At 39.6% G+C, this 19,238-nt stretch overlaps 1 protein-coding gene across 1 annotated transcript in view; it reads left to right on the top strand.

Moving 5' to 3' along the window:
- LOC124722902 (DNA polymerase zeta catalytic subunit) overlaps positions 1–18,395 on the top strand; it is a 218,040-nt gene extending 199,645 nt beyond the window's left edge. The window contains exons 27-29 of the mRNA XM_047248042.1: positions 1,340–1,567; positions 8,115–8,343; positions 17,700–18,395. Coding sequence (XP_047103998.1) covers positions 1,340–1,567; positions 8,115–8,343; positions 17,700–17,846 — 604 coding nt within the window. The 3' untranslated portion in view covers positions 17,847–18,395. The remainder of the gene's footprint in view (positions 1–1,339; positions 1,568–8,114; positions 8,344–17,699) is intronic.
- The last annotated feature ends 843 nt before the right edge of the window (positions 18,396–19,238 follow it).

The raw sequence follows: 19,238 nt of genomic DNA, 5'->3' as shown, positions 1-19,238 counted from the left end.
CCTGTTGGTTATTACTTTTTGCTATCAATAACTTTAGATGTTGGTCATATTTGGTTGTGTTGTGACATTAGCGTGTGTGGGGGGAGGAGGGGAAAGGGGGGGAGGGGCATTAGTGTGCGTGAGCTGCAGTTTTGCCTTGAAAATGACAGGGGGTGCACGTGTCAAAATATCAGTGATTGCCGACATCAACCAGCTGCATTCCCATAAGTTATCTGAACAAGTATGTAATTTTAATGTCGCAGAATAGTTCCTTCTTATTTTGAATTGGCAGAGATTTTAATGGGTTTAAGGGTGGCTGGCTCATCTTGTATGTAATATAGAGGTGGAAAAAATTATATCAAGGACAGAGCAGGGGTCTAACCATAAAAATTTTTTGTAACAATGATAGGTTAGAAATGTACCATTTTGAAGCAAGAGCCAGCAGCTAACTAAGAATGAGTGCTCAGAAGTTTCTCCAGTAAATGAAACAGGTTGAGTGTGCCCTACACTGTGGTTTCATCCAGTGAAGCTGCTGTTGTAATTAGGGAGCAAAAGAATGTTTTAAATTTTGATTCTCTTCTTGTGTTCTTCAGTATCTTGGCTTACAGTTACTGGTCTACTTCTTAGAATAAAAGTTCATTCAATTTCATGAAAGTGCTGTTTCTGTTGTGCAATTTACTACCTTGATAAGTTAGTGACTTGTGGTTCTCATTGCACAGCCAATAAAATCAAACTTTACCCAGTGAACACCACATGAAAGTGTCATTTATTCTGACAAGTCTAGACTATAAATGTAAAGTTTCCTTGCTTTGTCTGTTCAGTTTAAACAGTCAGCTTGAGGTAATTTATCTAGTATCTTATGCTCTTTAGCATAACAGCTCTTGGCTGGGGCAATTAAGACAAATGCACATACTTTCAAAAACTTGGAGTGGGTTAGCTACCATTTTATGGCCATAGCTCCACAGCTGTGCATTTATTATACGACTGCTTAAGTTTGCTCCATTCAGTATCACCTACTTGACTCTGACTGAAGTATCATCCAAGTGTAGCTACTATATTAATTTATCACCTGTTGAGATATATCTACTTGAATGATAAGTTTTATGTACATTTAGCATTTTTTTTATGTTTGTCCTACTACAAAAATAAATGCGTGCTGTAGAACTCACTGTTTAGTGCTCAAAACTAAATCCACCCAACCATTGCAATGATTTTGTTATTGTGATTCTGAGTTATCTACTTTCATTGTATTATGATAACAATTCCTATAACATTGTGAAATGGTCCCGTGGTGAATAAATAAATAAATATTTAGTTGAAACATGCTTTCTCTATGCTAATTAATTGCATCTGTTTGCAGATCCTGGTTAAAGACAGATAAATGTGCTGAACCAAGGGTTGGTGAGAGAGTGCCTTATGTCATTGTCAATGGTCCTCCAGGCTTACCACTGATACGGCTTGTTAGGTCTCCTTATTCAGTGCTTAATGATCCTGGAGAGAAAATCAACGTGGTGTATTACATAACTCGTGTTATTATACCTCCTCTTGACAGATGTTTTTCTCTTCTTGAAACTGATATTGAATCATGGTGAGTTTTTTAATATACCAGTTGTTTGACTCTGTTCAGTAGTAAGTACTAGAGTATGTTAATAAGTATCTGCACTCAAATTTATAACTTATTACAGTAGTACAAAATTTAGAGTGACATTATTTTTCCATACCATCACCCTACTTCTCAATGCTTTGTGTTTATTGATGCACAGGCTTTTTGGTTGAGCAGCAAGAGATGTGTGCACTGTTTCTTTTGCCTTTTGATGGAAGACATATCAGTGTCCTCTCAACACATCTTTGAATCAGTGAAAAAATAGCAATCAGATGGAGCGAGACTAAGACTGAGGCCAGATGCTCCAACACCACAGAATGTTGCAGATTTTAAAGAGTTTACATAGTGTAGGCAGCTGAAAGAGATGTGCCCAAAAACACGTTCCACCTGAAAGTCAACCTCAGCATTTGGTTTGAATTGCAGGCTTCAACTTTTTGCTGAGCACATCACTATAATGTGAAGAATCTATGTTGCATCTCCAGTGATGATTCATTTCAGGAAGTATTCATGTTAGGGTGGCAGTCTAGACACTGTTAAATCTCAACCATATGCCCTCATGCATTTTACTGAGTTCTTTTGGGATATAATCTTATCATCCAGTGTGGCTGTAGCCTTACAGCCATTAATGAAGGTCTCTCCTGGAGATCTCTGGGATGTTGTCTTTCAACAGTGTAATGTGAGACCTCATATTGCCCATGCTGTTCTGACGAAGCTTGATTCATAGGGTGATTGGCTGTTGACTAGCCTCCACATTCTCCAGGTTTATAACCTATTGAAAACATCTGGTTAGGAGCTGCTGAAAGACTGGTGTGCCACCCCAGCCACTATGATTGATGGTCTCTGGTATAAAGTTGAAGCAGCATGGAATGACATACCCTTATCTGTCATCTGAGCCCAGTTTGCATCTGTGTCCAGCTGGCTTAAATCTGTTGCTGCTGCCAAAGGTGGCAGTTCTGTGTACAGAGTTTTGTACTGTGTATACCCTCTAATCACCACAGTATACTATACTGTGCACACTCAGTAGGCAATTTTCCGACGTAAAGTCAAGCACTGACACGCCAATCGGCAATGATAGAGCACAGATGGCTGTGACAAGACAACAGCCAATTGCACACTGACCAACCCCTCTCTAGGACGACAACACAACTGCAGTGGCCTATATGTGAAGAGAACATAAGCACCGCATCTAACTGGTCACAGCCCACTCCTACAGCAGCATCAAGATTAGGCACTTCAAGACCAGCGACATAGGAATTATATATACTGAAGAATGTTGTTTATTTTGCATGTCGGCCTTTGCTTGCAACACATCTGTATTTCTCAGTCTCAGAGTTAAGTATCATCATTTATCTTATTGTAATAAAAACTCATTAATGCAATTTGTTTGAATGTTGTCTAGACTCCCCATATTCAACGACTAGGCAAGATTCAACCAGCAAACTTTCAATTTTTGCTATCCTGCCTGCTCTTTCAATTTTAATGGCCAGCTGAGTAGTTTGTGTTGCAAAGTTGTGTCCTTTGTGGAAAACCAGAATACTCTTAGTTTAAGATACTGTGATATCAGTGTCTGAATTTTAGATATTTTAATGACTTTTTCTCAAAGAATTTTTAGTGCAACTATATGTCACATTTTCATTAATTTCTTTCATAGTTAGGTAATTTAGAACTATGAGATATTTCTCACCTTTTAGTATTTTGAAATCTTGATGTTATGAATGTCATAAATATTTTGAGTAACTTGTTAATAACCATACTTTCCTCTTAATACTGTCTGTCAAATTAGTTTACATTATAGCAGTATTATGAAAAGGACAGTTACTACTCACCATATAACAGAGATGCAGAGTCACAGATAGGCACAACAAAAAGACTGTTGGAAAGTGAGCTTTCAGCCAACAATGCCTTTGTCAAAAATAGACAACATAAACACACACACTCAACCAAACACAACTCACAAACACATAACCACAGTCCCTAGCAGCTGAAGCCAGTCAGAAACTGTGGTTGTGTGTGTGTGTGTGTGTGAGTTGTGTTTGCTTGAGAGAGAGAGAGAGAGAGAGAGAGAGAGAGAGAGAGAGAGTGTGTGTGTGTGTGTGTGTGTGTGTGTGTGTGTGTGTGTGTGTGTGTGTGTGTGTGTGTGTTTCAACAAAGATGTTGTTGGGCAAAAGTTCACTTTCTGACAGTCTTTTTGTTGTGCCTGTCTGCAACTCAGCATCTCCGCTAAATAGTGAATAGCAACTGTCCTTTTCATAATATTGTTACCTTCCACCCTGGATTTTTCATTGTTTAGTGTTACAGATATTTCAGAATCTTCTGAAGTTAGTATCCCAAGATAAAATGTTTGACTAGCAGACATGGAATTTTCTATTATTGTTTTATAATGTGGGTAGAATGTGAATTTTAAATACCATTTTATGCTCAGTGAATCAGTTTAGTGGGGATTTTGTGTGTGTGCATGGGGGTAAGGGGGGCGGCAGGGGGGAGGGGAGATGTGAGGCATTATTATTGTTGCTAGTTTGTTACATAGCTCAGCTATGGGTTCAATCTTGTTTACATGCCTTTTTGCCGTGATATGTTGCAACTATATAATGAGGGGCTGTGTTATCTTGTTCCACCATTCGTGTTATATACGTCACATCATCATTCACCATGATTGATGCCTCTTTAAAGCATAAGCAGTGTTAAATGCTTACACACATATATGACGATAAAGGAAATGCCTGAACAAGATGTTACTACATAATACAGGATTTTGTAGTGCATCTTCATGCACATTTTACCATACTTCATGCAAATATGTACGTAGGTGATTCGTTGTTTGTAAGAGTCATTAACAGTGCAGAGCATTCCATCACACAACACCCTAAATGTTCTGTATGACTGATAAGTAGGTCTATTGGCCAAATCTTCAGTGCTTAACAGTGTAGCAGTGCAGCAATTGTGTGCTAAAATGTAGGGGGCAGGGGTGGAAGAGCCATTTTTCTGGTACTCAGGACAGTGATGGCTCTTCCATCTGGGCATTGTGGACTTGTAGATGGCTTGGAAGAAAGGAATGACATTGTGGACAGCTGTAAAACAAATGCTGAACATAAACAGTTCTTTATTAATTCATTCAACTTGAACAGTTTAATGTCAGTTCATAATGTTCCGGCATTATAGCTGCAGGCAAGGTAGACGCAGCATACGGTTAACAAGTGCTGCTTGGGTGGTGGCATACTGACATGGCATAGCCACGAGCTGAGTTGACTGCGGTAGATGGGGCGCCACATGAGACTGTCTGCGAGGTGGCCGATGGCAGTGACAGACATTGCAGGTGGCAGTGACAGACATTGCAGCTGGTTACAGTCCTGCCTAGAGTCAGATTCTGAACCGATGGCTGAAGGGCAATGGTGGGAGGCTGGCGTTCTCTGATGGTATGCTGCTGGTAGGTCATCTGTTCGTGTCCCGGCCATTGGGCGACAGCAAGTATGTCGGCAAGCTGTCTCATTGAAACTGTGGTGGAGTGTTGGCCATCAGGGGCGCGGGCAGTCAGGCAGTAGTCCCTGGTTCACGCCACGTTGGCAGCAGTCATGGGGGCAACACAGTTATGGTGAAGACTCCGAGGATGCGGCTGATACAGATGGACGCAACTTCATTGTTGAGCTGATTGACCTTGATGGCTGGTCAGGGAAGGGTTTAAATACAGCTGCTCATGCTGACTGTGGAAACGTCTGGAACAGGGTCAATGACCATTGTCCACCTATTGACACGCAGCAGTGTGTCAAACTGGAGAAACTTCCTAGAGGCTGGCCAGCATCCCAGGTCATTGGTAACGGGAGTGATGGTCTCTGCTGAGTTGCTGTATCAGTTGGGATATTGTTCAAAAATGGTTGATGCCTGGATCGCAGCATTGTGTGCTGTGCACTGGCTTTGTCTATTCTGTTACCACTCCTTCTCCTCAAGAAAAATTTGGCTCCCAAATTTCTGTTGATACCTGTCTGCTACATAAGTACTGATTCAGTTTTAAGTATTTATGCTTTTGTATCCTCTACTTCTCCTACAGTGATACACGGTCCTTTACACTATTTATAGTATCTCACAACTATTGGGTCTTTATGTTCTCATTTAAAGTGTGTTCACTTCAACTCTCACCTTTAATCCTGTTAACATCTACATTATTTCACATCTGAGATGGTAGGAATAGGAATCAGAAAGGCATTTTAACTCTCTTACAACACTGCTAGAAAAAAATTAGTACACCCTTTTAGAGGTTTTCATTTCAGCCAACATTTATTGTTGCAACAGTGCGTATGAACTATATGAAATGATTACATTTACAGATCAGTAGCACAAACGATTCTGAGGTACCAGGTATTGATCCATGCTGAAACACCCATATTAGCACATGGTGTAGCCTCCACAGGCAGCAGCACAGGCACTGACTGTGGCATCCAGTCGATTGTACAGATGGCGAATACTGTCCTGGGTATGTTATGCCAGGCCTACTCGACCTGTTCACATAGTTCTGTAAGAGTTGTTGTTTGACAAGGCACTCGAGTCACTTCTCATTACATCATATCCCATAGGTGCTTGATTGGAGGCAAATCTGGAGATGCTGGCGAGGGAAGTTACTGTAGTCTTGCAGAGCATGTTGAGTTTCACAGGCAGTGTGTAGGCGAGCATTATCCTGTTGGAATAACACATCACCTTCCTCGTGCAAGAACAGCAAAACAACAGGTCTAACAACTTTCTGCACATACCAAGCACTGGTTTGTGCCGTCTCCAGAAACACAAAAGGTGATCGAGAGTTGTAGTTTATTGCACCACAGACCATGAGGCTCAATGTGTCTTAGACGAATACACTCTATGAAACAGCTCTCACCAGATCTACATCGTATGCACAAATGACGATCAATTGCATGCAGACAGAATTTGCTTTCATCACTGAAGACCACATTCCATTTTCCAAGTGATCCTCTGATGGCTCTAGTCGTGCTGTGCACGTTGATGCTGTGGCGCAAATGGAAGATGGGCTAGAGGTGTGCATGCCCATAGTCCCGCTGCTAATAACCGGTCTGCAACAGTTCATGTTGACATGTAGAAGCTGACAAGCCCTCTTATCTGTCCTGTGGTAGCTGTTAGTTGTACCACTGCTGCCCTTACAGGATGACAATCCTAGTGGGTGTCTGTGCTGCATAGACATCCAGAACCTCGTCTATGGGTGTGAGAATGTTCACGTGACCGCTGGTACCAGTATAATTGCACAACTGACACAGCACATCCAACTTAGGTGGCAATTCTCTGAAAGGACTATCCTGCCACTCAGAAGGCTGCAATTTGTCCCTTTGATACTTGCTCATTTGGTTGTAGGAAGCATGAGTGCATCTCTGTGGCATGGTTGCCTGCCTGCTTCAGGCATTTGCAGTGAGCATTTCCTATTAAAGTAGAGATGTAGATGGCACTCTGGTAGCTGTGCCACTACACTATCTGTTGGCAGATGACATTGAAAGCATTATCAGTGTATCTACTGTCCCCCAGGTGGCATATGTCATCATTGGATCTAAATCGACATTGTCTTTCTGTGTATACCTTTTTTTTTACAGTGAACTTGCATTTACACACTATTCAACCTCTGACATCTAAACACAAGGCACTCCTTGGCCGTACACTTTTTTCGTTAATCTACATTCATAATATTTTGTTATTTTGATGGGGTCAGTGGCAGCATTACTGTTGTCCATTTTCCAGTTGTATTCATGAGGAAGAGCTCTATAACTGAAATAAATCAATCCTTTTTATCTTCCTAACATGTACACACTTTCCCAGCCATTATTGAATTTCTTGACCTGGAAACTGCTACTTCTCCCCCAAGTAGCCCCACAGTCATCCTCATGAAGTTTGGTGCATCTCGTTCCAGTGGCTCCCATCCCCCTCCGCCACCCCAAAGAAAAATTCCTGGCAGTACTGGAAATTGAACCCGGTTCCTACATATAGCAGCCAGACTCATTGATTAGTAAGCTACAAAATCAGACTGTTAGATGTAAATATTCTTGCATAGATTTGAGTATTCCTTGGTTTTAATCAGGATGATCACATCTGACTGGCACAATATTTCACCAGCACATCTTGGCGACATGATCAGGTGCTATTGATGTAGTGATCTGTCACAAGAGCTGTCCTCCCTTTATACCTGCCCTCTATCCCCACCAGCTATGTCAATGAAATATTGTGCCAGTCAGATATGATCAACCAGCTGAAAACATGGAAAAATTCAAATAAACATCAGTGCAGAAATAATGTGAGACTTTACAGACTTGTCTAGTTTTTACAACTAACCCATAAGTTTTCTAGATTTTCGTGATCCGCATGCCTAATAAAATGTTGTACATGAAGGCTGCAATGTTTTTCAGATTTGACTGTTATTAAATGTTATTAATTTTCATTTTCTGTCCATCAACAGGTATAGAACAATGCCAAGGAAAACTAGTCTTTAATTTTCATTTTCTGTTAGTAGTATTTACCTTTTTAATTTTGATTTTGTGTGTATCAACAGGTATAGTACAATGCCGAGGAAATGTAGTGTTTACCTTCCAACAAAAATGTCTGACATAAGCAAAAAGAGCACCATTTCCCAATATTTTTCTACTGTCAACTGTGCTGTTTGTGATGAAGACACACAAACTGGACTTTGCTCAAAGTGCCAGAAACAGCCTCAAACATCTGCTCTAGTTCTGGCTGATAAAATTAGAGTCTGGGAAAGGAATAGTTATGCAGTTAATCAGGTAAAAGAATTAAAATTTTAATCTTAACATTTCTCGCTGCATCTTATTGCAAGTTTTGATTCCATATTAGTTTGAGAATGCTTTCAGTGATTATTAAATGAGAAAAATTAAAAAACACACACACACACACATACACATATTGGGGATAAATGTTTACACCTGCACAGGTGGTTTGGGCTATCAGTTGTACAGCTCTGATTCATACATCTCTGAGCTATCACATAGTTATACAGGGTGTTACAAAAAGGTACGGCCAAACTTTCAGGAAACATTCCTCACACACAAAGAAAGAAAATATGTTATGTGGACATGTGTCCGGAAACGCTTACTTTCCATGTTAGAGCTCATTTTATTACTTCTCTTCAAATCACATTAATCATGGAATGGAAACACACAGCAACAGAATGTACCAGCGTGACTTCAAACACTTTGTTACAGAAAATGTTCAAAATGTCCTCCGTTAGCGAGGATACATGCATCCACCCTCCGTCGCATGGAATCCCTGATGCGCTGATGCAGCCCTGGAGAATGGCGTATTGTATCACAGCCGTCCACAATACAAGCACGAAGAGTCTCTACATTTGGTACCAGGGTTGCGTACACAAGAGCTTTCAAATGCCCCCATAAATAAAAGTCAAGAGGGTTGAGGTCAGGAGAGCATGGAGGCCATGGAATTGGTCCGCCTCTACCAATCCATCGGTCACCAAATCTGTTGTTGAGAAGCGTACGAATACTTCAACTGAAATGTGCAGGAGCTCCATTGCGCATGAACCACATGTTGTGTCGTACTTGTAAAGGCACATGTTCTAGCAGTACAGGTAAAGTATCCTGTATGAAATCATGATAACGTGCTCCATTGAGCATAGGTGGAAGAACATGGGGCCCAATCAAGACATCACCAACAATGCCTGCCCAAACGTTCACAGAAAATCTGTGTTGATGACGTGATTACACAATTGTGTGAGGATTCTCGTCAGACCACACATGTTGATTGTGAAAATTTACAATTTTATCACGTTGGAATGAAGCCTCATCCGTAAAGAGAACATTTGCACTGAAATGAGGATTGACACATTGTTGGATGAACCATTCACAGAAGTGTACCCGTGGAGGCCAATCAGCTGCTGATAGTGCCTGCACACACTGTACATGGTACGGAAACAACTGGTTCTCCCATAGCACTCTCCATACAGTGACGTGGTCAACGTTACCTTGTACAGCAACAACTTCTCTGATGCTGACATTAGGGTTATTGTCAACTGCACGAAGAATTGCCTCGTCCATTGCAGGTGTCCTCGTCATTCTAGGTCTTCCCCAGTCACGAGTCATAGGCTGGAATGTTCCGTGCTCCCTAAGACACCGATCAATTGCTTTGAACATCTTTCTGTCGGGTCACCTTCGTTCTGGATATCTGTCTCAATACAAACGTACCGCGCCACAGCAATTGCCCCGTGCTAATCCATACATCAAATGGGCATCTGCCAACTCCACATTTGTAAAAAATTACACTGACTGCAAAACCACGTTCGTGATGAACACTAACCTGTTGATGCTACGTACTGATGTGCTTGATGCTAGCACTGTAGAGCAATAAGTCACATGTCAACACAAGCACCGAAGTCAACATTACCTTCCTTCAATTGGGCCAACTGGTGGTGAATCGAGGAAGTACAGTACATACTGACGAAACTAAAATGAGCTCTAACATGGAAATTAAGTGTTTCCGGACACATGTCCACATAACATCTTTTCTTTATTTGTGTGTGAGGAATGTTTCCTGAAAGTTTGGCCGTACCTTTTTGTAACACCCTGTATAACATGCCTTTTCAGGAGCACACCATACACCAAAATACAATGTGATCTTCAACAATGTTGCACAATAAAGTTTTGTGTAAAATAAAATTGACTTTTAAAGGCTTAAAATGTGCAAGCCTACATAAAGAAAATTTTGTCCCCTACTAAATTTTCTGATAGTGTTAGGCCTTCAAGGGTGTATAAGAGTATACACAGTCACTTTCAATAACAATATTTGCCTAAAATGTGTGACTTGTGGAAGGAATTGCTTTACTTAAATCAATTTCTCATTATAAAAATTGTGATGGTGTTGAATTGCCTATAACAGATGTTAATTGTATTGTTTCTGAGTATATACTTTATTTGACAAATGAAACCAATTTATTGAGGCTTATTTTATAATGGAACATGTGTATTCAAGTATGTTGTGGATACAAGAAGACTGAGTTTCAAGTGGCATGCCCCAATTTTATGGTAGCAAGAAAGGCACAGATGAGCATACTGAAAGCAAAAAGAATGCTTATTGTTCTTTTCAAATGTAAATATGTTATGTGCAAGAAATTTGTACATACCAGACAGACAGTAAATGCAACTATGTATGTCCAGGTACTCAGTTGTTTGAAAAAAAATTGTACGTATTTACCCAGGAATCTAGAATGTCTGAATCCTTCTTTCCTGTCTTTTTAGTATGACTATGAGAAAGATGCAGTACATTTTATCTTTTGCCCCACCCTCCAAAGGTATGGGGTGGTCAAAAGGGTGTGCCTTAAGTGTAAGTGTAAGTGCTGAGCCCCCACCTCACATCTCCATTCCATAGCAACACCCTGTGTCTTTGTTTCTCTGTATAATAGAATTGTCGCCAACTTCATCAACCACCCTGCCCACCATTGAGAAACCACTGAAGAGTGAATTGGTTATCTGCCTTTTCTTCATAAGAAATATCTTTTTTGCCTGATAATCTTTGGATAGAGGAGCTAATGACCTCACAGTTTGGTCCCTTAAAATTCCACTTATCATCTGTCCAATATCTCCAGTAAAAACTTCCAGTGCTGCTCCAGAGAATAACAAGAATGTTGGACATGATATACACACACCTTCGAGGGGACTACTTTCAAAATTGCTAAATCTATCTTAATATTATTTTAATTTTTAAAAAAATTCAGAAGTTTTCTCGTTACATTTTAAACATATACTGAACTTTTTAAGAAAGTAAATTCCTTCATTTCTGAAAAATTATTTTCTTCTTCCTGAAGTGCTCAGCTTCATGTTACATTGCATCAGTGTGTCATCACAAACCACTTATAAAATGCAACACAGACATAACAGCTGTTAATGACTGAAAAAAATCCTGCCTATGCTTTCTTTCATTTTTGAGAAAAGAGAAATTCCTTAAAGCATATTTTGGCCTAAAGTGTACACACACCAGTATGTTTGTTGATCCATTGGGATACGAGACAGCGACCAGTCAAATATTTACCAAGCAAAATAGCTAAACAGCTGTATGTTTTGAGAAGTTATTTGATTTAGACAACCAGTTACGGAATCTCATTAATGCTATCTTCTGGGCCCTGCATATTACAAACAAGTATGCATGTAGTGTGTATCAAGGTATACCACAGTTGCACGGTCTCATCTTATCACCTGGTATGGTACATTCAGTCTCTGTTGATCCAGTGTGGATATGGAACAGTGGTTGGTCAAATATTTGCCGAGGAAAAAATTGACCAGTTGCTGTCCCATATCCACAGTGGATCAACAGAGATTGAATGTACCGTACCAAGTGATGAGATGAGCCCATCCAACTGTGGTATACCTTGATACACACTACATGCATATTTCTTTGTAATATGCAGGGCCCAGAAGATGTCATTAATGAGATTCCGTAACTGGTTGTCTAAGTCAAATAACTTCTCAAAACATATGGCTGTCTGACAATTGCCCTTGGTAAATATTTGACTCGCCACTGTTCCATATCCACAGTGGATCAGCAGACACTGAATGTACCATACCAGGCAGTGGGACGAACTGGTGCAACTGTGGCATACCTTGATATACACTACATGCACAGTATACTCTTTTTAATATGCAGGGGCCTGAAGATGACATTAATGATATGCGGAAACTGGGTGTTTAACTAAAATAACTTCTCAAAATGTACAGCTGTTTGGCGATATTCCTCGGTAAATATTTGACTGACTGCTGTCCCATAACGACAGTGGGTCAATGTAGCATACCAGGTGATGGGACAAGCCGGTGCAACTGTCATATACCTTGATGTACACTACATGTATACTCAGTTTTAATAGGGGCCTGAAGATGGCATTAATAAGATGCTAAAACTGGTTGTCTAAATAAAATAATTTCTCAAAACATACGGCAGTTTGGCAATTTCACTTGGTAAACACCAGTATCTGATTTCATGAAACAACTCAAGATTTATTTTATTTGCCATGTTATGGCGATATGTTCACTTTCAGCAAAGAAAGTGCATTTTTAATGTATGAGTGTCACTCCATCTCTGGATGGAATTCATGTGCCTACAATTCATCTTAACTTAGAATTTTGGATGACTGTTGTGACATGACAGAATCAAACTACCATACACTTGTTGATAGAACTCCAAATGCTAATCTTTCTGTTACTGGAGGAGATTGTATGGCTTCTATTGACTTAAAATCTTTCTGACACAACAAAATTAGAAGTGATCACCAGTAATCCAATCAAATGAGTGCAGTGAATGTACTGGCAGCCCAGTGCATGTCCTGTTCATTCATTCACTCACATCACATGAATGCAGTAATAATGGCTGTTTGGTACTGAGCAACTCTTTTTCTTCAAAAACATTCTTGTGTGTCTGAATTCAGTGAAATACCATGTACACACAATCATAAGAATCCTAAAATGCACTGATTCACATTCAAAGCCACTTTGTAATTGCAGAGCATGACAGTGGAAGCAGTTCCAGTACTTACAACAAAGTCACTTATTGTTGAGACTTGAAGCAACAGATAAATATTTATCTTGAAAGTGTGACAGTATATCACAACAGTCATTCTCAAAAATTTCCAAATGATACTTATATCAGTGAACTGACAAGGAAGTAAAAAGTTGGCTTATATCAGGGAAGCCACACAAACAATGTTCTGTATGTGTGTAGACATGCTTGCAGAGGAAAACAAAGTTTCTTCATCTTGAAAACTAACAAAAAGATTGTCTCCAGATTTTTAAAGTATTTTTACTTTATGACTACGAACACCAATTGCCCACTTCACAAAATTGATGTTTTCAGGTCGTGACCAAGTGAAATGGTACAGTAGTAAATCAATGGAATCATATTTAGAAGAATGATGGGTCATGGTATCCTGACTTAGGTTTTCCATGGTTACCTTAAATTGTTTAAAATAAATGCCAGGATAGTTCCTTTGCAACAGCTTGTCCAAATTGCTTCTTCATCCTTCTCAATCTGATTGTTTACCATTTGGCTATCTGAGCACAACTCACAGCCAGACCCAAACTTCCATATGCCGTGTGTCTACGACTTGAACTCGTACATCCATTATGTATATTCCCGTATAGGTCAGACGTTATACTTAAAAGTCGCTTGCCCGGTATCGGCATATAACCACAATATTGCAGTGCCTGTGTTATTCTGATTATGATGCAAAGTTCCTTTGGACATCAGAATAACACAGGCACTGCAATATCGTATTTATCTGTCAATACCAGGCAAGCAACTTTCAAGTACAACTCTACGGGAATATACATAATGGATGTACAACTTCAGGTCGTAGACGCATGGTTGACGACATATGGAAGTTTAGGTGTGGCTGTGAGTCATGCACAGATAGTCAAATGGTAAGACGACTGCTCACGATAAGCGGGAAATCCGGATTCGAGTCCCAGCCGGCACAAATTTTCATTGTCATCATTCCATTCTACAGCTGATGGTAGTTCTTATTCACAATTGCAAATTCATTTCATGTGTTTCATAACAGCTGTGGTCACTGCAGTACCTATTCCTTTAGCCGTGCATGCAAGTCCAAAGGAACTTAGCATCGTAATCAGAATAACACAGGCACTCAATATCGTAATAAACCCTAGTTTTCCTTACTTTCCTTTTTTTTTTTACTGCTTTTGTTATTAAATTGAATTCAAATAAAAAACTTTTAGTTGTCATTTTAAAAAAGGTGTAAGAAAGTTCAAGTTCCAGTAAGAAGTCATCAGTGGTTGAAAATAATGAATATAGTGTTCATTCTGCAGTGCAGCCTTGCTGTATCTACACTAAGTGCCCAAAGCTGAAGGAAGACAATGAATGCAACTGAAGTAATCCAAAAGAGAAAATTAAGGAAAAACAACTTCTGCTTGATGGAACAAGGTAGAGTGCAGGACTGAGAAATGAAGTATGGAGACAGCAAATAACAGTTGAGATAGAATGAAGAAGTAGATCAGTAGAAAAAGTAAAATACGATCCCAGGACATGTACGCAATTGCAGCAGGCATGGTCTATGCAAATAACAAGTCCCACCATGACCCTGCAGACATCACCACTTGTCATTAGCATAAAGAACAGAACTGCAATGAGGCTGATCCTGGTGACCTTGCCTCTGCCTTTATATCTATCAGTGATGGAAGCACTGTCAATTATATGGAGCAAATGAGTAGATTAATCTCTGCAGCTGCTAGTGTCTCACATTCAGCAGAATGTACTGATACTCATGTACTGAAATTAACTTTCTTGGCAGATTAAAACTGTATGACAGTCTTATTCTTACCCATTGGTGGTACTCCAACAACATAAACAGGAAAAGTATGAAGCTCTCAGCTCATCTGTGAGGCGTGCTCATGTTGTATGTCATGTAGTAGACTGTTGTCCACAAAAGTAAAAGATTCAGGTTCAACATTATTTCATATCAGAAGGGTTCTGAGCCAGAAGTATATGGGAAAAACATTTTAGTCAGGTGCCAACTGTAATAAGTAATGGATAATAATAAAAACGCAACAGGGCTACTGATGAGCCTCTGAATAGCAAATTACTGTTGAATCTGAGAATAGTTGTCAGTGGTGAAGATTTATCTATGGTAGAGAGAGGTCAGAAGTAAAATGAGTAAAAGAAAAGGATGAAGGAATGTAAACAATGATGAAAACATCAATTAAAGTTTCAAAAACTGGGGAAATTGTGTGTGCCTGTGGAGACACACACACAAGAGAGAGAAGGATCTATTGTCTCAAAATTTTTGTGATACATGATAACATAAATTTACAGTATTGTAATGTGGGAGATATTGTGTCACAAGTTGTTACATCTTTCATTAAAGAGCGTTTTTTCCCTATAGCACCTCCTAATGAATTGCATTAAACATGGTACTTTTAAAATATTGTAACCTGTTTAGATGAGGAATTCCTCTACTTTATGCCTGTTGGTAGAGATGTCATTACCATACACCTTACATTATATAATTCACATTAACTATTCCCACTGCTTGCAGACGAAATATTAAGACATTTTACTCCTCGCAGAAAGTTATAATATCACATATTTTGTCATACTACAACACTTTTTCTCAACTTGCCACTATCATCAGTCAGGATTCAGCATTCTACCACCAACCATTGATTACTGAGTGAAATGATTGGAACTTCACTTAAGCCAATAGGGAGGTCTGTAATTGCTGTTTCTCATTGTGGGAAGTGGTACATTGTTTGCATGTGTGGCATATAATAATAGGCCTGATGGTCTGGTAGTAAAGCTTCTTGCTGGAAACCAAAAGGCAGCAGGACTGAAACCCATTGGAACGACGAAAGGTTTTTCAGTCTGCCTTTAAAATAGCCTTCACCTCCCAGTGATGTGAGGATTCACTGTGAATGACACAAAGTCCAGATTCCACCCTAAAGTGTAGACCCCCTTTATCTGATAGGATTACTAAGGTAGGCTAGGACATGCAAGTCACTGAAGCAGTGTCCAATTGAAAGACATGCACCAGGCCATTGAACCACACAATATTATTGTTGTTATATATGACACCTAAATGGAAATGATTCTTAAACCCTCCTAGACCTCTTTAACTATATGAAAAAAATAACTTCCTGACTCCTCCACCATCAGCAGCAGGAGAAAGACCTTGTAGCAGATGATCAGTGACTATCGTGTCTTGGTCTTAGACTTCAGGCAGCTCCTTAGTCTTTTTCTGTGTGTGGTCAGCATACATAAGGCCACTGGTGATAACATGACTCTCCTGGAGTCCACTACAACACAGGCTTTCCTATGCATCATTAACTAATTGTGTTTTCTGCAATCTTGAGAAGGTCTGTGATACTGTGTGTAGGTAGGATAACTTCCTGTTGCTTTACACTCCTTCCTTTTGTCATATTATTTTAGATATCAGGTTGGTAATATCCTGTTAGATTGTTTTAAATGAGAAACAGCAGTCCTTTAATGTTGCATTTTAAATGTGACCTGTTTTTAACTGCTGTAAATATGTATACATGGTAAGAAATCTCATTCATTATTTCCTGTTCATGGGAAATAATTCAGTCTTTTACTCTTCTGCCAGCCTCGCTGTGATCACATGACAGTAGTATCTAACAGCTAAGAAGGTAGAACAGAGGACAGAAAACAATCAGTTATAAATTTTTGACTGAAAATCTATTTTTGTTCTTGCCGATAATTCACATCATACTTTTAATCTTCCACATATTAGAATGAGGCTCATCATTTAAAATTTCAAAATGTAAATGAGATTTCTGATCCCCATTTTTAGTGATAAATTGAACTGGGTCCTGCATCTGCAGAATCTGAAAACATGATTCCTCAAAGCTCTCAATATGTTAAAAATTTGATAGACAGAAAACATAGAAAGAGGGTAAGACTTGTCTGCTCCACTTTTATGGAGCCTTGGTGTGGCCTCAGGTTGACAGTGGTTACACAGTATATTGATCTGGACCCGTTATGATCTCTTCCCTGAGGGAATCAGGCTAGCTTTAGGGGCATTCAGGACCAGCCACATTTCCAGGTTCTGTGTCAAGGCTGAGTAGCTGCTGCTTCTCATCAGGCAACACCTGTTCAGAATCCAGGCACATGCATATCATACTGTTGGCTATTCACTCATTTGTAATAAACTTTGATTCAAATGTTTCAATAGTGATTTTTATAGTTAGTTCCGTGCTTTTCATTTTTAGAATGTTACCCATGATTCAATCAGGAAAACCATATTGATCTAGTCATGCAAATTCCTCTTTCAGAATTTTTCTGAGATCTACTTTATAATAAAACATTGATATATTATCATATATAATGAACAGTTTCTGAAAATTTGTTGAGGGTCCATTGTACCCATAGGTGAACACACAGTTTTTGCATTTATTTTTCCATAATATTTATTGGATACTCTGTCGGCACTTGGAGCAACATAGACATATTAAAAACTTGAATACATAGCATTGTGCAACATCAACACTGTGTATTCAAGTTTTTAATACTTTTCCTTAGTTAACTGCTGCAGAAATGCAAAAAAGAATATTAACAATGTTATATTGATTACTTAATGAGCATTACTTTTTTGCAGATTTGTCAGTCTTGTTGTGGACACCGCGGCCCTGTATCTTGCTTATCTCTGGACTGTCCAGTTTTATTTAGGAGGTATAGAGCTGCAAGAGACCTTGGTCAAGTGCCTTATGTGCATCAACTACAAGAAAAATTTTTTTCATTTTAAGCAGTCTTAAGAGCAGACACATTTTTTGTAAATCAGTGCCTGATACTTATTTACCTTGTGATAAGAAACCAAATTCACACATGAAAGTGAAAATAATGAGCTTTATAGCTGTATGTTGCATCAGTACTAATCTAAACACTTGTCTCTGGGAATTATTGTTCTCCTCTCCTGTCTCGTTCTCAGTGCTTTTGATCTCTTGATTTTTAAAACTTTTGCTGTGCACTGTTATCTTCTTTATCTATTGCTCCCATTTCTTTCATTCTTTCTTTGCTTCTACCTGCTTTTTAAGTGCTAATCTTTGTGTTTTATTCTTTACCTTTTTACCATTTTCAGATTATTTTTATCTCTCTCTCTCTCTCTCTCTCTCTCTCTGTGTGTGTGTGTGTGTGTGTGTGTGTGTGTGTGTTTTCCATCAGTTGAGTGAGATATGGTATCTCTTGTTGCATAGTTTTACATCAAGTATTGGCTGTGATAATATGGTGATATTTTAAGAAAATAATTCTTGTATTTCAGATATATATATATATTAAATTAATTTTACAAAAATAAGTGCCCACATATGTTGTTTTCACCACTTGTCATCCCTTTCCTGTGTTCAGAAATCTTTTGTTGGATTTTCAAGTAGTCATAAATCATTCTAAGAAAAGAAATACAACTCATAAACAGACCTCTCTTTCAGTAGACCACTTCACTTTGAAATGTTGCAGGAAAGTTCTGGTAGAATGTAAATACTTTTGGATTAAAAGAGACAACTCACTGGACAGCATAAACATTGAGTTGTTGATAGTCCAACACAAAAAGAGAGAAAACTTGCTAGCTTTTGGAGTAGTCCTTTTCTTTTTCAAGCTAGAGTAAAACTCTCTCTCTCTCTCTCTCTCTCTCTCTCTCTCCCTCCCTCCCTCCCTCTCTCCCTCCCTCCCTCCTCCCCCCCCCCCCCCACACACACACACACACCTATGCCCCTACATGCTGCTGGCTAGACAAACAGGGCCAGCACCGCATTTTTGGCAGGTGGATTAGGTTGTGGTGGGGCTAGTGTCGGGTGGAGAAGGTAGAGGGACAGGGAGGTGGGAGGCAGGCAGAAGGATTGGGGTGGGTGGCTAGCAGCTCAGAGTGTAGCAGCTGGTTTGCCAGCTAGGATACGGGAGGAAGGAGTGGCAGATACACAAGCTAGGCGTATGATGCACAGTTGTCAGAACCAGTGGGGAGTGCCACATGCTGAAGGTGAGGTGTGGATATGAATTTGGAGAGGGTGACAGGACAGAGGAAGGGGACTCTGTTGGGTGAAGGGTGCAGGGGCTGTGGGTTACTGGAGATTGAGGCGAGGAAGATTATGGGAGTGGAGGATGTGTTGTGAGGGTAACTTCATGTGTGTAGTTCAGAGAAGCTGGT

Source organism: Schistocerca piceifrons, chromosome X (genome assembly GCF_021461385.2).
Source record: "Schistocerca piceifrons isolate TAMUIC-IGC-003096 chromosome X, iqSchPice1.1, whole genome shotgun sequence".
In the NCBI taxonomy this organism is placed as follows: Eukaryota; Metazoa; Arthropoda; class Insecta; order Orthoptera; family Acrididae; genus Schistocerca; species Schistocerca piceifrons.
Note: the sequence above shows the minus strand (reverse complement) of the source record. Positions and strands in the feature narration are given on the sequence as shown.